Consider the following 22,593-nt stretch of genomic DNA (forward strand, 5'->3'; position numbering starts at 1 on the left):
TTATTAATAAAATAAATTAAAGTGATTAAAATAGAAGAAATTTGAAAGTTGATCAATTAAATTGAAAATTTTTAGACTTTAGTACCAAAATAGGAGTGAGAAGATAGTTGAGTGATGAATGATGTAATTTACTTATTAATTTTTTAATGACGATATATTAAAATAAAATAAAAATTTAAACGTTAAGTTTGGCTTTGAATTTTTTTTTGAAAGTTTATGTATTAAAATAGACTATAACTGATAATTTAAATACTAAACATGTAATTTACCCATATATATTTAACGGACACTTGGAATTACCACGTAAACAAGTAAGAGTTTTTGATTAATTTGTGAGATTAATTTAATTATTAGTTTAATATTAGTATAATTTTAAATTATATATATATGTATTTTTAAAAAAAGTAGAGTAAAAGTAAACTGAATCAGTTTGTATTTAATTATTTTTAATTAAAATTATAAATAATTTAAATATTTTAACAAAAAAAATATAAATTATGATTTGACCCTATCCATGAACAAACTAGTTTAGGGGCACTAATGAGCATGCTACTATTTTCCATAATGGTATCCCAATGACCCGGAAGTTAAGGAAATAGCATTGATATCAACCTAGACTCCATGTGTTAAACGAATTGAAAACAATATGATGAACTTTACGAGAATTTTGATTATTAGTGGCATGAAATTAAGGGCAAAGTCCCTCGACTATTAAAAAAATTGACAATATTATGAGCTGAACGTTAACATGGTGACTGTGATATGATAAAATATGATCATAGAATCTCAAAAGACTATCATATCTCAATTATCATGTTAACGTTCGAATTAGACAACAATTAGTTTTTTAACGAAAAATGACAAGTTTGGAACATAATGAATAATCGGATGATCATTTTGTAACTTTTAATAGTTGGTGGGTTTAATAAACCAATAACCAATAGTTAAGCGACCTTTTGTGTACTTTACCCTAAAATTAAAGTAAATTTACAAATTTCTATTATTTCTTATACGGATATTTGAATAATTTAATCGTTAAATATATCTATATTAGTATATTTTATATGAGTAAATTATATCTAACGATTTAAAATTTTCATATCAAATAAATTAATATATATTTTTAATTTTATTCAAAATTTGATATACATGATATTTAAAAATGATATATATCTAATAAGACTTAAATTACTAAAATGAAAGACAATGATGGGAGGGAGAGAAATTGTAAGGCAATGGGCATATATTAAACACAAGCCTCCAATTAGTCAATGAGAGGGTGATGGATGCAATTAAGGGCAATGGGGCCAAATGTCCAGGCCAATATATTTCAATCAAGTGGACCTTAATTATATGAGTAAAACTCGATACGATTCAAAAAATTGATTTTTTTATATTTCGAGTTATTTGAGTCAAATTATTCTAGTTAATTCTAATTATTGATTCGGTTTTCGAGTTCAAGTTGATTTGAAAATTTTGATTTACTCGAAAAACCAAAAATTTGAGTAAGTATTTTTTACAGCTTTACAATTTAATTCCTAATTTCATTATTCCTTCCATCATTTCTTCATTTTTAGTTCATTTTTTTACCAAATTTGAATCGATTGCTCCTAAATCATAATAGAATACATATATACTTTAAATTCCTTTTTTTGATAACAAGTTTTCTATTTTAATTTAGTGCCTTAATTTTTCATAATTTTCTTATTTCTTCAATTCATCTTCTATTTTAGGTATGTTTTTTTACCAAATTTGAACCACATGCTCATGTACCGCTATAGAATACCTATGTAACTTCAATTCTTATTTTTTAAACTAAAAATGTGCTCTTTTTTTTATTTAGTTCTTAAACTTTTTATTTTACTCAATTTGATCTTTTAACTGCAATTGTTTGTAGATTCTTTATTCTCATCAATTCTATGACTCCTTTATACTCTCATCAGTATTTTACTCTCAATATATTTTCTTTTAAATATAATATTATGAATATATTTTATAATTTTAAATTGTATTTGATATATTAAATAATATTATAATGTGAAAAAAATATATATATATATATATTATGGTTATAGAAAGTCAAAATATTGGAACTAATCCCGGCTATAATATTATAAACAATTATAATAAAATTAATATAGAAACTCTAATAACTTGACTCGGCTCAAAAAAATTTCAAGTTAAGTTTTAGTTGTAAAATACGACTCATCAATTCGAATAACTCAAAATTTTCTGGCTTAACTCGACTCGATCAAATACTTATTAACTTAGAACTGATTTTTGTTGGGGTCTCAAGAGGTGAGAAGTTCGATATTCGTTTAGTAAATTTTATATTCAAAGTCTCGCGGATAGAAAATGTTAGTTTTTATAAGAATTTCACCACCTTTCATTTAAGGCATTGGTTGAACTATGGGCTGACCGGATGACAGTTGTATTTTTGAAAATTTAAAACTATAATATATTTTAGATTTTTTTTATATATTTTTTTTATTGAAATGTATTTTTGTCCCTTAAAACTTTATAAGTTTAAGTTTATCCTCTAAAATTTTATAAGTTCAAATTCATCCTCTAACATAAAATCCTACGTTTATCCTACGATGTTAAATATAATCGGGGTTGATGCGACTTCTGAACACCGAAAGATACGTGGGAGGGGGGAAATGATATATAAGTTTTAGGGACGGGTTTATGATGCAATGCAAAAAGATATTAAATTTGGGAGCATTTACGCAAAGCAATCCTATGGAAAGGAACAAGAGGAGAAGTGGACCATTTATGGAATTCTGCCTTTTCTTTCTACAATATGCGCCTTTGAAAGGGAAAATACTTGCAGTTTTAAGGCTGCGTTACCCGTACACCGTGCCCCTAACTGCAATGGGTGATTTGCATTTTCATGGTACGATGTTCTTGTGTAAAGTTTTATGTTCTTTTAGGAACTATATATTTGTTGGAATTATTAAATAAAAAAGAGTTATTATTTTATACATCGGGTGATGCTATTGGCCATGTCTTCCCCGGAAAAGCCGAAGATATACCGTAATCGTTACGTCTTTCTAAAAACGTATTATGCTTCTAACATCTCGCTAGTAGTATTGTAACAATCGTCCTATTTCAATAAATAGTTTACGAGAGCATTAGTTGGGGATTTTTTTCTCCACAAAGTTATTCGAGCCCTTTTACTATTAATAATGTCACATCCAGTATTTGAATTTAAATTTCTCTTTAGAAGTATTGTCAAACTTTACTATTGCACACTTGGTTAATTTATCTCTTTTAATATATTTAAATTTATCAAATACACGAATCAAGCAATTTCAATGCTAAAGAAATTGTTGTTATTTACCGAGGTTTTGAGTTCGATGACCAAGAATGACAGGAGTATGAGCGTTTAATATTAAATGAGTGAGAGTTATTATTAAACATACATTACCTAATACTTATATCAAATTAATATTTTTTTATCAAACTGATTATTAATTATAAAATTAAAAAAATATTGTTATAGATATTGATTGAATTAGTTTTTATATATATGTATATAAAATTAATGGTTAATATATTTTTATTTTATTTATAGATTTATGATTTTCCAATATTAAAACATATGATTCAATTAAAGAAAGGATAAATTACACATTTAGTACCTAAACTATCAATTTTGGTCTGTTTTAGTTCCAAAACTTTCAATTTTCCAAAATCATACCTAACATTTAGTTTTTGTTTCATTTTAGTATCATGTCGTTAAAAACTTCACGTGTTTAGTATCTAAACTATCAGTTTCGGCTCGTTTTAGTACCTAAAGTTTCATTCTTTTTTCAAAACTTAATGTTAAATTTTGAACGGGTGTACTAAAATAAACAAAAACTAAACTTTAAGTATGGTTTTGAAAAGATAGAAAGTTTAAATATTAAAATGGACCGAAACTGATAATTTAGGTACTAGATACATAATTTACCCTAAAGGAAAAATAGAACCAACCACCTAGGCACCCATGGCAGGAGGGCAGGACCCAGGTGCCATAATTGATATAAATTTGGAGGGTGAGCTTTGGGTATGGGCAAGGAATGAGTGGCCCTGCAAAAGGAATATTATTTAATGACATAATTCATGTGTATTTAAACATATATTTAAATTTTGTATAAATTATATATTGATCATATATTTCTATACAAGTTTTGAAATATTTGATTATTTACAATATTGGGATTTCTTTATTATATCATGGGTATTATTAAGGTTCATTGTTCGTTTCTAATATGAGCATTGCTATTAAAAAAATAAAAAAATGTTATCACTAAATATAAATATTTAAAAAAATATTTAAGGGTCATTTTTGTCTTTATAGTAGACCTAATTTATCACTAATTTAGAAACGATGATCGAATAATATTTTTATATTGAAGAGAGTTGATTATGGAAGATAGAGAAGACGGTATAGAGATTGTGAAAGTTTCATACCCTTCTTCAGTTTTTACTGAGTATATTTATAGTGACCTTTTAACGTGTATGCCAGTATAAAATAATTATGATTATTTATTGGTTCATAAGTTAGTTAGATGTGATAGTAAAAATTATAATTTTTTTAATAAATGATAAGATTCTTTTAAATATTATAAGATATTTAAAAAATTTATAAGATTCTTTTAAATATTATAATGAAAATAATATCAGTCAAACTAAAATCTTATCATTTATTCTTTTGTTTTAAATTTTTTTGTTGTTGTTCTCACGGTTTTAAAGTTTTATCTTAATTAATCTGAATTGATTTACATTATATACCTAATTTTAATGGATCAGTCTTCCGTTAATTATTTTTTGTATATAAAAACACAAACTTAAAAGTTTGATTAAAAGATTAAGCGACAATGTAATAGAAAACAGTTCTAAAAATGTACGGCTTCTCACAATCGCTTTCGTGGGCTATTGTTAATGGCTACAAAAATTGGTAGAGAAAAATATAAAATGCTTTTCATCCAACCAAAGAAGAGGCGATGGACTCAAATTGGTACATGTGGTTCATGTGATTTTCAACAATCAATTAATGTGTGATATGTGACATTTAAGGATCTCATTTAAATTAGGTTAAATTACAAATCAAGCGACTTAGGTGGTAAATGAATTATTGTTTTTCTTTGAGGTATCGGGTTCGAGCACCAAGAATACCAGATGTGTGAGTGTTCAATGTCAAATGGTTGAGTGTCATATTTGAACATACATTGCCTTGTACTTATCCAAATTAATAAAAATAAATTACGTATTTAGTAAATGAACAGGGCGACTTTGGTAGAGGAATTGTTGTCATTCCTTGAGGTCCTGAATTCGAGCACCAGGAATGCTAGAGGTGTGAGCGTTCAACGTTAAATGATTAAGAGTTAACTTTGTTAAGATGAATAAATATATTTTTTAATTCAAATAATACAATCAAATAACTATTTCACGGTTGAGTTGACAACCGAAATATATTTGGAGCTCCGGTACCTTAATCTTGCAAATAATTTCTTCGGAGACGGTTCAATATAGTTGGAGAATACTTCATTGCACTGCACTGTGTTTTCCTCGATGGTTATCGGAGCTCCGGTATCTTAATCTTGCAAATAATTTTGAACTTTCCCGGAGAATTTGTTCCGGCTACAACTTCTCAGAGCACTGCACCTTCAACAAAATTGGTTATCAGGGCCTCTGAGTTACGGAATCGGTACCCTTTCTAACCTTGTTTGTTGAATTGGATATCTTGAATGGCTTCATTGGTAGACCTGCAGATGTTTTCGAGAGGCCGAGAAAGCTAGAGTCCTGAAATGACCCGAGTCACCTCGCTTTGTCTTGCTTCTAATAATTCCAGGTTTCTCCCTGCACTTGATTTCAAACAACTGTAGAGGCATCCATGTATATTCGATCTGTATTAACTTGCAGCAGGTAAAACAAAGAAGAGGTATAAAAACGAGAATGGCTCTGATTTAACTGTAAAGAGAACTCCATAGTATTATAGATTCAACAAATTATCTGTAGGAACAAGGAAGGAAACATTCATAGTCAATATTTATTGTTACAAGTGTACAGATGATGTGAATTGTACCATAGTTGGCACTCAGCTTGCTACAAAAACCCACATGCTTCGGTCCTTGGTGAAAAGATGAACAAGTCTTCTGATTCTGTTCCCGTAATTGCTATATTTACTATCTAACTGAACTCCGTGTCGTGTTCAAAACAAACGATCATTGTCGGCACCATAGTCTCTAAGGTCCAGAGTTGGTCTTTTCAATCTCATCGAGGGATTCCGATGAGGAAGCCTAGGATACTGTGAAGGCAGGTATTTCTTCACTTCCAGGATGGATTTGAAATTTAGAAGACCAGACTTCATCGATTTCCATTTCGAGGCTGATCTTTTGGGTGGGGGTCTCGTTGCACTCCTGAGGGAAGCCGACTCTTCACGAGCTGAGGCTTGCTTGTTCTGTTCTCTTATGGTGGAATATTTCTCGACGATGGCCTCTCTGCTTGTGACCTGTTGAACCTCTTCCCACAGAGGTTTAAATGCACTCGTTGTTCCGATTTCTGCTCTGGTCATCTCCTGATACCGTTTCCAAGTAGAATAATCACGTGAAAAGCCAAAAATGTGCACGACCAAAGTTATCGATATATCAAAACAGCATTTTTAAACTGTTACTTGGATTTCGACGTGAGTATCAAATAGTAGGATACATCTAACAGAGGTGTGCTCATTTTTTTCTATGTATTTGGATTATAATAATAATAATAATAATAATAATAATAATAATAATATAGGTTGTGTCAGATTGGATTGGGTGTGAGTTCCAATCTAAAAACCGGATCAAATTTCAAGTTGGATGGAATCTCTCCTAAACTCGGGTTGAGTTGAGGGCAGATGGATGGCTTCAATTTTTGAGTCGGGTTCAAGTGAGTTAAAACATAATCTAGCTCGACTTGTTACTATCCCTAGTTTTATCCTCGTATTCATGTCCACATATGCACGAATGTCATCTTTAAATAAAAACTCGAACAATTTGATTGAATTTAACTTGAATTTTATAAATTCGATTCAAATTTTAAAAAAATAAAATTTGAGTTATAAAATAAGACTCATTAAATCGAATAACTCAAAAAAATATTATTATATATTTTAGATTTTTTATTAAAATTTATTTTCTCTCTTTAAAATTTTACAAATTTGAGTTTACTCGCCTTAAGTTTAAATTTGTTCCATTAACATAAATTCTTATGTCCCTCCTTAATCACGGTCATGGATGGAGACGGCCGACTCCGGAGGGGTCGGGCATTATTATCAACGGGAATCCTTCTCTTAACTTTAATTTTAAAAACTTAGGCAAAGAGAATAAACGGATGAGTAACATTAGACCACAATTTTAAAAACTTTAACACCTCAACTCAAATTTTATAAATCCGACTTAAAAAATTTCAGATAAAATTTGAATTATAAAATAAAACTTTGTCAACTCGAATATTTCAAAAAAATTTGACCCGACCGAACGTTCACCCTTAGACGAAGCATAATCAAAATGGTAAAACAACAAAGCACCATAAAATATCAAACGGAGAGTTCAATGAAAGCATATTACAAACCTTAGGAAATATCTTAACCAGCTCCCTTATTATATAGAAAAACAATCAAGAAAGTGTGCATACGACCTCGCAGCAATTAGAAAGATTCAACTTGGAACAAATAACCAGTGAATTACTAAAATCGAGGCATGTTCTGCTAAAGAAAACGAGTAATTGAAGGTGAAAGTAGGACCGACCAAGCGACTTCCCCATACAAAAACGACCAGAGAAGTGAAACAGTACCGTGAAGATTAGCGACTTCAGGCTTGTTTCTCTTCCTCGTGTTTGGGAGCTTCTTTGATCTCGTCAGTCCCATCATCCTAAAATAGATAAAATAACATATTAGTAGTTAAAAGTATAAGGGTAAAGTATACAAATGATCCCTCGATTATAGAATATTATTTTATTAAATCCATTGACTATTAAAAGTTACAAAATGATCACCCAACCATTCATTATGTTATAAACTCTCATTTTTCGTTAAAAATGTCAATATTATGAGCTAAACGTTAATAATAATGACTGTGATATGATAAAATATGATCCAAAAATCTCAAACGATTATCATATCTCAGTCATCATGTTAACATCAAACTTAGACAACCGTTAATTTTCTAACAGAAAAGACGGGTTTAGAGTATAATGAATAGTCGAGTGATCATTTTGTAAATTTTAATAGTTGAAGGACTTAAGAAAGTAACATTCTATAGTCAAAGGATTATTTTATAACTTTTAATAGTCAAGAGACTTAATAATAAAATAATAAACTATAATCGGGGACCATTTATGTATTTTACCCAAAAATAATTACAAAACAGGGTTTATAAAAGGCAGAACATAAAGGTCAAAAGGAGAGAGAAATGTGTGGGGTCAGACCTGCATATCTGAGGTCCACAAAGTGAGGTTATCACGGAGAAGCTGCATGATTAAAGTGCTGTCCTTGTATGAATCCTCTCCAAGAGTATCCAGCTCCGCGATGGCTTCATCAAAAGCCTGTGAAAAGAAACAAAAGATGTCGACTAATAGAACTTGAATACAAGTAATTTGGCACTCCAAAGGAAGAACCAAAAGAGGATTTGTAACACTAATCAAAACGGACCACAAAACCTCACCGACATTTTAGAATAAGATGAATATAGAGATTAAGGCTTTGATTGGTAGGAAGGATGGAAAATTTGTTACTCAACTATATAGTTAAGATTCATAACCACTTTCTTACTTTGTAGCTTAACGAATAGATTAAAAGATTTCCATCCTTCATACCAAGCAGAGCCTAAACTAAAATTCAGAAGTCCCATTATCCTACCTGTTTTGCAAGAGTGCAAGCGCGATCAGGAGAGTTCAAGATCTCATAGTAGAAGACGGAAAAGTTCAAAGCCAATCCTAATCGGATAGGATGGGTTGGGGACAGCTCGGCAGTCGCAATGTCCTACAAAGAATACAGAACAAAAGTATGCAGATAACATTACAAGGAACCCAGATTATGGACAAAACACAAGTCACAATCACTTTGGCAGAGGGAAACATCTATTCAAATGTAAAACTGTGCAAGTGCAAATAATAATAATGTCTTCAGATCCAAATCGATTGCAAACTTTAAAGAAAGGAGAATAGCAGTCAAAAGGTCTACCGTCTACATAAACAGAAATTGCATCAATTTGTGACCTGAACAAAAAAGGCTAACTAAAGTGAAGGAGCTAATAGTATTATTTCCCTGTAATAATTTAGTTAACACAAGCCACCAAAATGATTTTGAAATTTAGATCGTTGGGGGCTAACTAAAGGGCATAACAATTATTATATTTGCTTTAACAAGAAATTCAGCTATGCAGATTAGACATGAGCGATGCGTGATGGGATTAAATTTATATAGTGTTTTTTATGCTTCTTCCTCGTAGATTTAAATTTCTTTTGATGTTTTAAATTGTGACCTTCGTTGATTTTATACGACCTTTCCAGTACAACACCAAGAAGAATTTTAATTAATTTGGACATTTAAGATACTCATCATATATTAATCAAACCCTAGAAATAAAGCAAATCAAAGGAGAGAAATGCACAAGATCGAAAAGAAAATGATGAAATAACCACAAACCTGAGCAGATTTATAGGCAGCGAGCGTGTACTCTGCAGCCACTTTCCGGTCATCGCCAGTCTTGAACTCAGCCAAGTACCTATGGTAATCTCCCTTCATCTTCAGGTAAAATACCTTGGAATCACCGGTCCCGGCGGCCGGAACGAGGTTCTCCTCGAGGAGCTTCAGGATTCCGGCGCAAATCTCGCACAATTCCGCCTCGATCTTGGCCCTGTAGTCACGGATGACGGAAACGTGATCGGTGTTGCCGCGTCCTTCCTCCTTCTGCTCGATAGAAGAAACGATCCGCCAGGAGGCACGACGAGCGCCGATCACGTTCTTGTAGGCGACGGAGAGGAGGTTCCGCTCCTCGACTGTGAGTTCGTCGGGGGCGGGGACGGCGGAGACGACGTTCTCCATGAACTTGACCATCTCCTCGTAGCGCTCGGCTTGCTCGGCGAGTTTCGCCAGGTAGACGCTCTCGTCACGTGCGGATGGGGTGGCCATGATTTTCTTGGTTCAGAGGTTTTGGTTGGATAAGGAAATTGAAATGATTTGAGCGATTCTTTCAGTTGTGGAGAAATGAGTGTTGATGTAACCGAAGGGGATTTATTGGAATTTTAAGGTAAAAAAGCGTAAAATATACCATAGGTCCTTAAAATATACATAAATAATTTTGGATACCACGCTTTCAAAATTTTAAAAAACTATTCGTTAAATTGTATTTTTCTCAATAATATTACAATTATCATCGGGTAAAGTACACAAACAGTCCCTCAACTATAGGCTACTATTTTATTAGTCTATTGACTATTAAAAGTTATAAAATGTTACTCTAATTATAGAGTATTATTTTTTTGAATCTCTTAATTATTAAAAGTTACAAAATGATCCTTCAACTTTTAATAGTTTAAAGATTTAATAAAATAATATCTTATAGTCGAAAAACTATTTGTGTACTTTTCCTTTATCATTTATATAACTTTAATAAATTTAATGATTAAAATAATTATTTAACCATAATATAGTAGCTTCTAATATACTTTAATATCATGAAGAAGTTAATAATATATAATTTAGAACGGGTTAATTTTATCCGACTTCCCTAAATCATGACCCATATTTCAAATAGGTCCTTAAGCTTTAAAATGTTAGGAAAAAAAATACTTTTTTATATATAAAAAAAAATATGGCACTGCCTTCTCTCATGACATGTTAGATTCAATGCTTAAACTAATATGTAGACTGAAAAAAATGATCTGATCAAATATAACACTAATACTTTAGAACTTAATTAGAGCATTTCGAAATTTTGGGGATAATTTAAAATTTAGAAGGCAAGGTCAGTAAAGCTCCAAAAATCCAGAGGTTGGTACCGCCATCGACGTTACCAGTGAGAGTTTAGCAAATAGAATGTTCGAGCGATCTGCCGCTTCGAAGTCTTCCGTTCCGGCTTAGATTGCTTTCGAAGTTCTGGTACACGACGGAGTGTCGTCTGAACATCTTGTAGTGTTATACGCCGACTGGTTTGCCTAGTATCCTAGCTGAAACAAGCCCTGCAGTCATTGCAGCTCCAAATAAAGCATGCAATCTCACACTGTAATATTTTGCCATGAAGATCTTCCCTTTGTCCTGCAACAAATAATTACAATCACCTTTGAGGTAATCTTCGTTATCGACATCGAGATCGAGTTGACGTGCAAGTTTACAGCTTACCTCGTGGTTCTCTTTGACAAAGTTAACTACCAGTTTCCCTATAGGTAAGGTCAGGGCACAAAGAACCTGGTGAAATCGAAGACAAACACGACGGTTGCATTAATCATATTGATGAACCATGAACTATTTTTAGCATCAGATAGATTAATTGCATTTCCTTCAACCGAGTTTAACTTTTTACTTACAATGCAAGTTATTGGAAGGGTTCTGAATAGACCGAGAACAAATAAAAGAGAATAGAGTGCGAAGACCGCTCCTTTGACAACCATTGAACCTCTCTCAGTGCCCATCTTTACCTGCAATTGTAGTAGTAAAAAAATTATTCCTTTTCTGCCTCTGCGATGAGGAAAGGAGTACGACAGTTGATTGAGTGTACCCACCAAAGGTGACATTTTCCCGACGGCTATATCTTCTTCAACCTGACATAAACAACATTCATGTCATTCATATAAAACCTAAGGTGAAAATGTGAATACTCTAACATAGAAGAGTTGAAAAGAGCGAGAAATATTAACCTGATGGAAATGGCTACAAAACAGAATAAGGCTAGTTGTCAAACCTACGAGTAGTGATGATGAAAGCACCGTGCGTGTCAAGGGGAGGAAGATTGTCCCGCTGCCAAGAATACCCGAAATTAATGTATTGAAGGAATAAAAAACTGAAATCTAGAAATTCTGCACTAGTTTCGGGTCAGCAACCTTGTGCTGCCAAGCAACAGGTAGAAAGCAGTGGTAGCAAACGGGCCAAAAGCTGCAAAGCACAAAGGCTCTCCCAATCCTTGGTAACTTAATCGGAATGGTGGGCACTGCAATGGATTCCAAAGCTAAGTATGCATTAGAATCACATGAATTTTACGGTATCTGGATAGAAGTGATCGTTGAAAAAACATTACTCCTACTGTAGATAAATGACATGTCATGCCTGATACACTCATCATGCATACCCATCACATGATAAAAATAGTTGCAAATTGTTTGTATCAATGATTCCAATTAGATTCACTGTACCTGATAAGCATAACCACAAAAGATTGCAAAAGCGAGTAGGATCAATGAACGCATGCTTCCTGCATCTACAGATACCCAAGACAGCCCGATAAAGCCAATGGCAAGCGACAAGTAGGCAGCAATAAGGGGTTCTGAGCGGCTTTCCCGAGTACAATACAGAATAGTGTCTTTTTCATCAGATGGCTGGAAAAGCTAGTGGAGATACAACAGAAGAAACAAACATTTGCAATAAGCAAAGAATAAAGTTACCTGCCAACCAAATTTACTACCGATTCCTTTTTGTTCTTGTCTGCTCCGGTATCAAAATCGTAGACATCATTGCTGCACATGCACAAAACATAAATATTCTAATTAGCAGCCTAAAGATTGCTCCGGTAACTAGTTTGTAACCTCCGTAACTCACCTTAGATTGAGCCAAGTAATGATAAGAACTGAAGATACCAAGAGCACGATATAGCGCCTAGCTGAAAACAAGCCTGTCTGCAAATAAGCAGCTGCACCACCTACCTGCTCAAAATTATAAACAAATAATGCACAAAAAGTTATTGCAAAGATTGAACAGACGCACATTAGTGAATTATCGAACATTCTTTTATCCCGTAGAAGGAAAAGATCTGTTTGAGATTGCACTAGAACTAAGGGGTCAAGCCGATTCTGCATCTAGACCATTATCCAATATCATCAATCATAGTTTTACTATTAGCAAATCCATACCTTGTCCTACATGATATGTAGCTGTTTCTATTAGTTACAGAATAGCGCCCAATTGCTTTAAACACGACAAAGTATCAAAGGTATGACCTCGGTGTATATTAGAAGTCTATGTAGAACTAACAGATGGATTATCCACAGAAAAACAATTTCTTTATGTCAAAACTTCCATGAGTCAAAATAACTCACAGTCAAAGGAACCAGAGCCACCGAGTAAATCGGCAACTTAATCGCCCTCCATATCAAGGTTGCTTTCAAGACATCATTGTGCTCTTGGCGGGTGCCATCTGAAATGTCTGATGTAATGTTGGGAACTATATGTTGTTGGTGGTGCAGGCACCTGGTCTTCACTCTTCCGATTCGGGAACAAGTTCGACCATTGAAATTGAAATGCAATGAACATCTTGAAGTTTTTGGGAAACATGATCCTCCACAAGACCTGAGGGAAAAATCTAATTCCAGACTAAATCGAAATCGAGAGACTCAGACAATTCGAACCAACAAGAAAGATGACTTTATGAACAATATCGCCAGGGATGGACCGAGGGGTGGAGCACGAGTACTTCCTATATCGATGATCTAATTTTACATATCCTAAAATTTTATAATTTCGTATTCTATCAAAATTTTTAATATATCTTTCTAAGTTCGAATCTTCTTACATAAAATCTTGTCTGAATATGGCATCATTATAATTGAAAACAAAAACCCACCTGGAAATGTGACAATGCTTGGTGAAGTATTCACGGCGTATCGCTCCACCTGACGCCAGGCACGAGGAGGCAGGCGTAGCCGTCGTCAATGGCGGCAACATATCTCGATGACCAAGGGAATACAGTTAGCTATCTCATCAGCAGGGATACAGGAAACTAACAATGGAATTCAAAAAGCTTGAGGAAAAAAAGAAAGAAGACGAACACACCAGTGACTTAGGAGTTCATTTTTGGTAGTGTTGCTTCGATTTTCTGGGTATGGCTTGAAAAATCAACAGAAAACCGACACCATCTTTGCTCAGAATCTTATCTATTAAAATAGGTAAAAATCCCTCTCAAGGCCTCTTAGTTTTAAAATTTGACAAATGTGTCCTTCAAAATAGGAAGAGCAATACCGACGTGTCGATTTTAAAGAGAGCACTTAACCCTTTCAGTTTTATATAATATAAATTAATATAATAATAAATTTAGTTTCCGAGTTTGCGTTAAAGTTCTGTAAATACTCAAATTAAATCGACTCGACGAATTATACTTGAGTTTCTTAACGAGTCGAAATTAACTAATTGATATACAACTTGAAGAACTCGCGAGTAAATTAATTTTTAAAATTAATTTATTAATAAAATAATATTTATATGTTATTTTTCTTTTAAAAAATACAACATAAAGTTTTTATGTACTTGAAATTCATATTCGAGTATGAACTGAACTTGAGTTCGAACCAGGGGCGGACCTCCATGGAGCCCGGGGTATCCCGGGCAACCCCTCATCCAGGGGTGGACCTCCATGGTGCCCGGGGTATCCCAAGCAACCCCTCCACAAGTACCACCTCTAATCCAAGTGTCACCCCTCAAAAGTGCCACCCCTGGGGCTCTTGCAACGCCTGACGAAGGCTCCTGGGTCCGCCTCTGGTTCGAACTTCAATCGAGTTAAGTCTGCGAATATTTCGAATTCAAGTTTTTTCGAAACTCAGCTTAACCGGATACCATAGAGTAACGGTTGCCAGAGGAAGATCGATCCATCGGAGCTTAACCGGCTACGCCTGCCCCGGTGAGCTCCTGGTAATAATGGGTCCTTACGGTTGTGGGAAGTCCACACTTCTTGATACCTTAGCAAGCAAAATTCCTTAAATCACGTATGTTCCATGAAGTTCAATCAAGTAACTCTCTCATGGTCTCTTTTCTCATTCTTAACATTCGAAACCGAGACTTTATTTAAAAGATATCAAACTCTTTACTATATTTATAAATGTTCGTGAAATATCTTATATGATTTTCTCCTTTAACAAGGATGTTGAGCTAGGGTATGCAAACGGGTTGGTCAATAGAAGCTCATTGTTTTCTCTCAATAGATCTAAAATGGATCGATCGAGAGGCACTATAATTTGTGTTCGATGTGGGATTATGGTGTCTGTTTGGTGGTGGAGCATTGGAGAAAAACAGCAGACAGTCTACGTTCTTCACACAGTGCCATGTCCTTCTAAAACATCTTTCATTAACATGTCTCGAGATCTTGACTACTATTGGATGCGTCTAGGCATCTATATTGCAGCATTAGCTGTTGCCCTTGGTACTGTGTTTAGCCACATCGGGATGGACTATGGATCGATTCGGGTTCGTAAATGAACACATATGAATTTGATTCCAACACTTGTAATCATCAGATTGATTTCAACAATTTTGAGCCTTTGTTTCTGCAGGCTAGAGGTTCACTGATGGCGTTTGTGCATGTCAACGTTTCTAACTTTCATGGCCATTGATGGGTTTCCTTCTTTTGTAGAGGAAATGAAGGTTCGTGATTGTTTTCGAATGTACCGTCGGTCCATCAAATATTAATTTAATAAATAAAAATAAAATATTTAAAATTTATAGAAATTTGAAGTTTTTAGGGTTCCATGTACTGATGTTTAGTTTAATTTGTTCCATTTATTCAAAGGTTAATTTTATTAAAAATTTTGTTGAACCAAAAGCACCCTAGGGGGCGTTTGGATAGAGGAATGTGAGATTCCCATGGGAATGAAATCCACATTCCCCGTTTGGTTAGCCGGGAATCTCATTCCTGGTAATGTAAGATTACCAATAGTGGATTTTTAGGGGTATATTACCGGAAATGTCATTACCTCCATTCCCTTAGGTATTGTTGGATTACCGGCGTTTTGGACTAAAATATCCTTAAAAAAATTCTTAAAAATATCATTATTTTACCATTGAATAATAAAAATTCTACGAAGGTTAAATTATAAATTTATCCTTAAACTATTTTAGATTTACAAAAAAAATCTATAATTAAAATTTTATATGAAGTTCAGGGGTTAAAATAAAATTTTACCCTTTCATTAAACCTTTTTATATTTTTAATTTTGTAAAAAATATTATATAAATTTTATGATTTAAATTTTTAAAGAAAATATATAAATATTTTCCAACTTGTTAAAAAATAAATATATAATAAGGACAATTTGGTCAAATATACATTATAATAATCTTTTATTCATTTAACCAAACACGGTAATCTTACATTCCTACTAAACCAACCAAACACAAAATACAACATTCCCAGTAATCCTATTCTCTGGTAATCTTACATTCTCACTGATAATCTTACATTCCGTGAACCAAACGCACCTTTCTTCCTCAAGAATTTCCCTTTTCTCTAAATAGGATTAAGATTAGATTTAGGATTTGTCAAAAAAACTCAAGATCCAAAGTTATAAGCATAACGAACATACAAAAACTAATAAATATTTATAACACTTCCTCTCGAATGTCCATTAAAGATAATATATTTCGTTAAAATTTTATTAAGAAAAATGCTTTTAAATAAAACATGTGTACATCTTTAATACACAAAACATGTAATCTTACTAAAAGTTATATAACTAAATTTAACGGGGGAAATTAGATTTTTTTTTTGAATAAGGGAAAATTAGATTAACAAAAAAAAAAGGTAAAACACATTTATTGACATTTGTCCTTGCAACATCATATAACATTTTTGAATTTTCAAAAGAGTCGAAAATTATAATAAATAACAATAAAACTAGTGGATGAAAGGCCATGGGTTAGTCCTTGTAAATGCTATTAATGCTGTCTGAAATTATAATAAATAACAATAAAACTAGTGGAGGGAAGGCCATGGGTTAGATAAGTAGTCCTTGTGAATGCTATAAATGCCAAGTATAAATGCTATTAATGCGGTCGTATATTATCATCAGAATATATGGTTCGCGAGTCTATGACTACGTGTTCTATGCTAAGTGTAGGGATGGCAACGAGCCGGGTTCGGGCTGGGTATTGGTCCCTTCATTTTCGTCTCCGTTTAAAAAATTAGTATCCGTCCCCGTTTAAAAAATCGTGGGGATTTAAACGGGGATCCCCGTCGGGTAATCGGGGAAAACCGCGGGGAAACGGGTATCCCCGTTTAGCATAAACGATTATTTAAACGGGTATTGGGCCGGGTATTGGGTCGGTATTGGGCCGGAATCGGGCCGGGTATATATATATATTTAAATTAAATATATAAATATATATTGTTTATTTAAATTAAATTTAATAATATTATATATATATATAAATAATTATTTTTAATATTTATCGGGTCGGGTAATCGGGTAATCGGGGCGGGGATTACCAAACCCGTCCCCGTCCCCATTTAAAATAAATGCATTTTTCCCTTCCCCGTCCCCGTCCCCGTTTATCATCCCCGTCCCCGACCCGTTTAATTTGGTTTTCGGTTTTCCCCGTCGAGTTCGGGTTTTTTTGCCATCCCTAGCTAAGTGTAGTATAACTGTTTGTGACTATGTTGCACGTTTAGTGCATGTGAATGCACCATAGGTGCCTTGTGAATGTACATGTAATGTAGAACACAAAAACACTGTAACTATGAATCCCAAATACATAAATGTATCGGGTAACTATGATGTTCATAAATGTACCTCTGTGTGATCGATTAATAACACTCTACCTCTTGGCATGCCAATTGTAACACTAGCTCTCAAGTTTCATACATTGGGTTTTGTTTGAAAATCATATACTATTTTGCATATAAAATAACCATACATACATTCAAATATAATGAAATTAAAATAAATGTTATATTGTGCAGTTCATACTCAAAGTTATCATATGCTATGAAATAAAATAAATTAATAAAATATATGTTCAAATACTATTTTAAAAACATTTTCTATAAAAAACGATTGAGGTTGACTCATCGCAAGTCTTCGTCATATTATCTACAATAAAAAAGTTTAGTTGCACTCGCTTGTTGCCTCACTTATAGCTCGAATTGTCAAGTTCGAATCGCTATCCAATTCGTTCTTCTCTTTTCGTTTACTTAAACTTCGATTACGATCGCGATCTTTCAAAATTCAATTATTCGACAAATAAATTTCAAACATATGTTAGTATCTAACTAACATATTAAACAAATATTCAAATAAAACGTCACAGACACAATAAATGTATATTCGACAATATTTCTCCAACTTAATTAATTTCTATCCCAACTTTTGCAAAATACCCTTCTTAGTTCTTGAAATTAATATTCCATAACCAAAATTCACTTATCTTTCATAATTTCACAACTAACCCACAACTACACATTTATTTAAATTTAATCCCTATAATTCGAACATCTCACCCATTGGTTCCTATCCATCACTTTTATTACATGTTAGTCATCATTTCCAACTTCAAATAATATTTTCAAATCAAATACGCCAATCTTGTATTTTTGCTATTTCATCACCAACTTTTCCTAAGCTTCCAACTTAATTCTTCATCATTCACCATCTTCCAAAAATAGTCCAATTCACTATTTTAACACTAATTTCTAGCATAATACTTCAATTTCCCAATAATTACCCAATAATCTTTCAACTTCATAAAACTTACAAAAAGGTCCCTTAAGCTTAACATTACTCTAAATTGATCCAAAACTTAATTCCAATCATATTAAATCATTTCTATATCGATTCTAAGCATTAAAGGAATTTTTACAAAATTTTTCCTACTTATTTCCACCTAGGCCTAATCTTTTAAGCATTTCTCCTAATGGTCTCCAACTTTGTTTCAAGCTCAATTTCATCACCTACAAATCAATTTCATCCATTCCCAATCATTCCTAACCATTTTCATAACAAAAAAAATTAATATTTCTCATAAAACCCATACATGACCAAATACTTACAACTTGGTCCTTTAGTAGTTTTTAAATAACTTTTAAGCTTGTATATGATTCCATAACACTTCTAAGATCAAAATCAAACCTAGTTTCAATCAAATTCAACTTCCCTATCGTCCAAAAAATACCCACTTTTCACATTTCAACATGAAACAATGCAATACTTATACTAATTTGTAGAGAAACTAGTGTATAACACTTTCTTATTTCACAATTTAATCCTAAATCTCACTAAAATGGATAAAAAAATGAAAAATAAAATTTCTTACCTTGACTATGGAGGTTTTGGGCAGCTGGAGAAGATGGGAGGATTTGTCTTGAACTTTTTTTTTTGTAAAATATCTCCTAATTTGTGTCTTAAAAACCAATTGAAAATGAATTAAAATTTCATTTTGGCCCAAAAGTCAAAATTGCCATCAATGAATTCTAATATTTACCCCATGTCATCATTTTATCTCCATTTTAATATTATTATTTAAATATAAAAATTCCATTTATCAATTTCCCTCGTTGCCCTTCCAATTTTTCAAAAATCAATTTAGTCACTAAATGACACTATTCCACTTCATATTGCAAATTCCACTAATCTACAACAAATTCCACTTATTAAAATTATCATTATAATTTTATAACTCAAAACTACCTTCTTTAAATTTTTGTAAGCTTCTGATTCGATCCGGTTATCCGAATATTATACCAATCTTTATCCTTTAATCGACTTTTATATAAACTCCATATCAAAAATTGAAACCCACTAAAATTATATTCTTGGGCATAAATTCTCATTTAAAGACCCAAAACATAACTTTTAAAAATTTACATTTTTAGTCTCAAAACTTTTATAACTGTATACTTTGGTCTCTAAATTTTTGAATTTTACATTTTAGTCACTAGTCCAAAATTTGGGATATTACAATTCTTCCCCCTTTAGAAAATTTTTCCTTGAATTTTCAGTCTATAACTTATCCAAACAAGTGAGGAAACCATTTTTTCATATATTCTTCTCGTTCCCAAGTAACTTCCTAAACTTTATGGTTACACCAAAGTACCTTAACCAATGAAATTTTATTGTTCTTTAGTTATTTGATCCCATGTGCCAAATTATTCACTGGTTCTTCCTCATATGTCAGTTCTGGCTGAATCTTGATTTCCCTCAGTGTGATGACAAGAGAAGGGTCTGATCGATACTTCCGAAGCATCGACACATGGAAAACATTGTGAATCTTGTCAATTTTTGGAGGCAATGCCAACTGATAAGCCACTGGACCAACTCTTTTTAAGATCTCATAGTTTCCAATGAATCGCAGACTTAACTTTCCTTTTCATCCAAAGCACAACACCTTTTCCAGAGTGATACTTTAAGAAACACCTTATCACCCACTTGGTATTCAATCTCCTTTCTCTTTAAATCTGAGTAAGAATTTTGACGGTCCGAAACTATCTTTAGATTATCTTGTATGATCTTCACTTTTTCTTTCACATCTTGGATCAAATCAGGGCCAATTATATCTTTGTCTCTTAACTCAAACCAATTCAATGGTGTCATGCACTTTCTTTCATATAATGCTTCGTACGGAGCCATTTTTATGCTTGCTTGATAGCTATTATTATAGGCAAATTTGGCTAAAGGTAAGTATTTCTCCCATGATCCTTTGAATTTAATCACGCACATCCTTAGCATATCCTCCAAAACCTTAATGGTCTGTTCGGACTGACCATCTGTCTGTGGGTGGAAGGCTATGCTGAAATTTAGTTGAGTAACCAAGGCTTCATGCAAAGACTTCCAAAACCTCAAAGTGAACCTCAGATCTTGGTCAGATACTATCAAAATTGGTACTCCATGCAGACGAATTATCTCTCTGATGTATAGCTCTGCATACTTGTCCATTGAGTAGTCAGTCCGAATAGGAATAAAGTACGTTGTCTTAGTTAATCTATCCACTGTTACCCAGATTGAAACTTTCTTGCAAGGTGTCAATGGTAGCCCTGTGATAAAATCCATCGTAACTCTCTCCCATTTCCATTGAGGAATGGAGATCGACAACAAAAGTCCTAAAGGCACTTGATGTTCAACTTTCACTTGTTGACATGTCATAAACTTTGCAACAAATTCTGTACTAGTTATTTTCATACCAGGCCACCAATACGACTCTTCAAATCTTGATACATCTTGTTCCCTTCTGGATGCATAGTCTAAAGCGCGTAAAGCTGAAAAAGTCTTTCGACTAAGTGCATCAGCAACCACATTAGCCTTCCCTGGGTGATAATCTATGATTGCATCATAGTCTTTTAGAAGATGTTTTAAACTTTTATGATCAGAAGATATTTTAAACTTTTATGATCAGTGTAAATGTAACACCGTTCACCATACAAGTAATGACACCATATCTTTAAGGCAAACACCACCGCTACCAACTCAAGATCATGCGTCGAATAATTTCTTTCATACGGCTTAAGCTGTCTCGAAGCATAGGCGACAACCTTTCCTTTTTTCATTAGAACGCATCCCAGGCCATAATGAGACGCGTCACTATACACACATAGTCCTTGCTTAATTCTGGTTGTACAAGTATTGGAGCCTCTACCAGAACCTTCTTCAATGTCTCAAAACTCTCCTAACACTTTTCTGTCCAAATAAATGGCACATCCTTCCTTAATAACTTTGTCAGTGGAGAGACAATCATCGAAAAAATTTCATGAATCTTTGATAATATCTAGTCAAACCCAAGAAAATTTGAACCTTTGAAACATTCTTTGGAACTTTCCATTCCAATATAGCTTTCACCTTATGAGGATCCACTCGTATCCCCTTTGCAAACACTACATGTCCAACTTATGAGGATCCACTCGTATCCCCTTTGCAAACACTACATGTCCAAGGAATGCAACCCTTGATAACCAGAATTCACACTTCGGTAACTTAACATACAACTTCTTATCTCAAAGTGTTTGTAGAACAATGCGAAGATGGGCATCATTGTCTTACTTTATCTTCGAGTAAACCAGAATGTCGTCAATAAATACAACCACAAATTGGTCAAAGTATGATTGGAATACTCGGTTCATAAGATCCATAAATATCGCCGGAGCATTTGTCAAGACAAACAACATCACTGCAAACTCATAGTGTCCATACCGAGTCTGAATTACTGTCTTCGGAATATCCTCTTCTTTAATCTTCAACTGGTGGTACCTGGATCGAAGATCAATCTTAGAAAATACTGTTGCACCCTTTAACTGATTAAACAGATCATCAATCCTCTCTCCAAGGGAGAGGTGCCTATTGTTTCCACGATTTTCACTGCACCACCAAGGGAGGTTGAGTTGATTTTCCAGAAGAAAACCATACAGAGGCTGTAATGTTGCACGTTTATGTGTTGGGTTCATAAAAAAATTATTATCTTTTGAAAATAATATAAGTAAATCTAAACAAGTAAGCTAATTATTTACAAATATACATTTCTTAACAACATTTACAAATTAGTTTTAAAGTATGATGCTGATACTTAACCTATACTGACTGACAAGCCCAACTTTGACTCGTGCACCTCTAGTTATTAGGGATGGTGAGTGGACTCAAATCCAACTCGGAGAATTATCTCTTTATTTGCAT

General features: G+C 33.2%; 2 protein-coding genes across 2 annotated transcripts; both read right to left on the reverse strand.

Moving 5' to 3' along the window:
- Positions 1–7,605: 7,605 nt before the first annotated feature.
- On the reverse strand, positions 7,606–10,247 carry LOC120175379 (14-3-3-like protein GF14 omega). The gene is made up of 4 exons (XM_039182008.1): positions 9,671–10,247; positions 8,882–9,004; positions 8,452–8,568; positions 7,606–7,895 (listed from the first exon to the last, which is right to left on the reverse strand). The coding sequence occupies exons 1-4, from the start codon at positions 10,154–10,156 to the stop codon at positions 7,836–7,838; spliced, it is 786 nt and encodes a 261-aa protein (XP_039037939.1). The 5' UTR covers positions 10,157–10,247; the 3' UTR covers positions 7,606–7,835.
- Positions 10,248–11,117: 870 nt separating this feature from the next.
- On the reverse strand, positions 11,118–13,975 carry LOC120175368 (2-carboxy-1,4-naphthoquinone phytyltransferase, chloroplastic-like). The gene is made up of 11 exons (XM_039181998.1): positions 13,797–13,975; positions 13,273–13,522; positions 12,776–12,879; positions 12,622–12,693; positions 12,373–12,511; positions 12,064–12,170; positions 11,881–11,980; positions 11,746–11,784; positions 11,551–11,661; positions 11,366–11,431; positions 11,118–11,281 (listed from the first exon to the last, which is right to left on the reverse strand). Exons 1-11 carry the CDS (start codon positions 13,895–13,897, stop codon positions 11,162–11,164), a joined length of 1,209 nt encoding a protein of 402 aa, XP_039037929.1. The 5' UTR covers positions 13,898–13,975; the 3' UTR covers positions 11,118–11,161.
- Positions 13,976–22,593: the final 8,618 nt, after the last annotated feature.

Source organism: Hibiscus syriacus, unplaced genomic scaffold (assembly GCF_006381635.1).
Source record: "Hibiscus syriacus cultivar Baekdansim isolate YM2019G1 unplaced genomic scaffold, ASM638163v2 tig00112206_pilon, whole genome shotgun sequence".
Classification (NCBI taxonomy): domain Eukaryota; kingdom Viridiplantae; phylum Streptophyta; class Magnoliopsida; order Malvales; family Malvaceae; genus Hibiscus; species Hibiscus syriacus.

Excerpts from the sequence above, each read along its gene's own strand:
- LOC120175379 (XM_039182008.1), bottom strand. The coding sequence starts at position 10,156 with ATGGCCACCCCATCCGCACGTGACGAGAGCGTCTACCTGGCGAAACTC. Across the intron at positions 9,005-9,670 it reads CTGCCTATAAATCTGCTCAG|GACATTGCGACTGCCGAGCT; the intron begins GTTTGTGGTTAT and ends TATTCTTTGTAG. Across the intron at positions 8,569-8,881 it reads CTTGCACTCTTGCAAAACAG|GCTTTTGATGAAGCCATCGC; the intron begins GTAGGATAATGG and ends TTCTTTTCACAG.
- LOC120175368 (XM_039181998.1), bottom strand. The coding sequence starts at position 13,897 with ATGTTGCCGCCATTGACGACGGCTACGCCTGCCTCCTCGTGCCTGGCG. Across the intron at positions 12,694-12,775 it reads ATTACTTGGCTCAATCTAAG|CAATGATGTCTACGATTTTG; the intron begins GTGAGTTACGGA and ends GTGCATGTGCAG. Across the intron at positions 11,282-11,365 it reads TTGTCAAAGAGAACCACGAG|GACAAAGGGAAGATCTTCAT; the intron begins GTAAGCTGTAAA and ends TATTTGTTGCAG.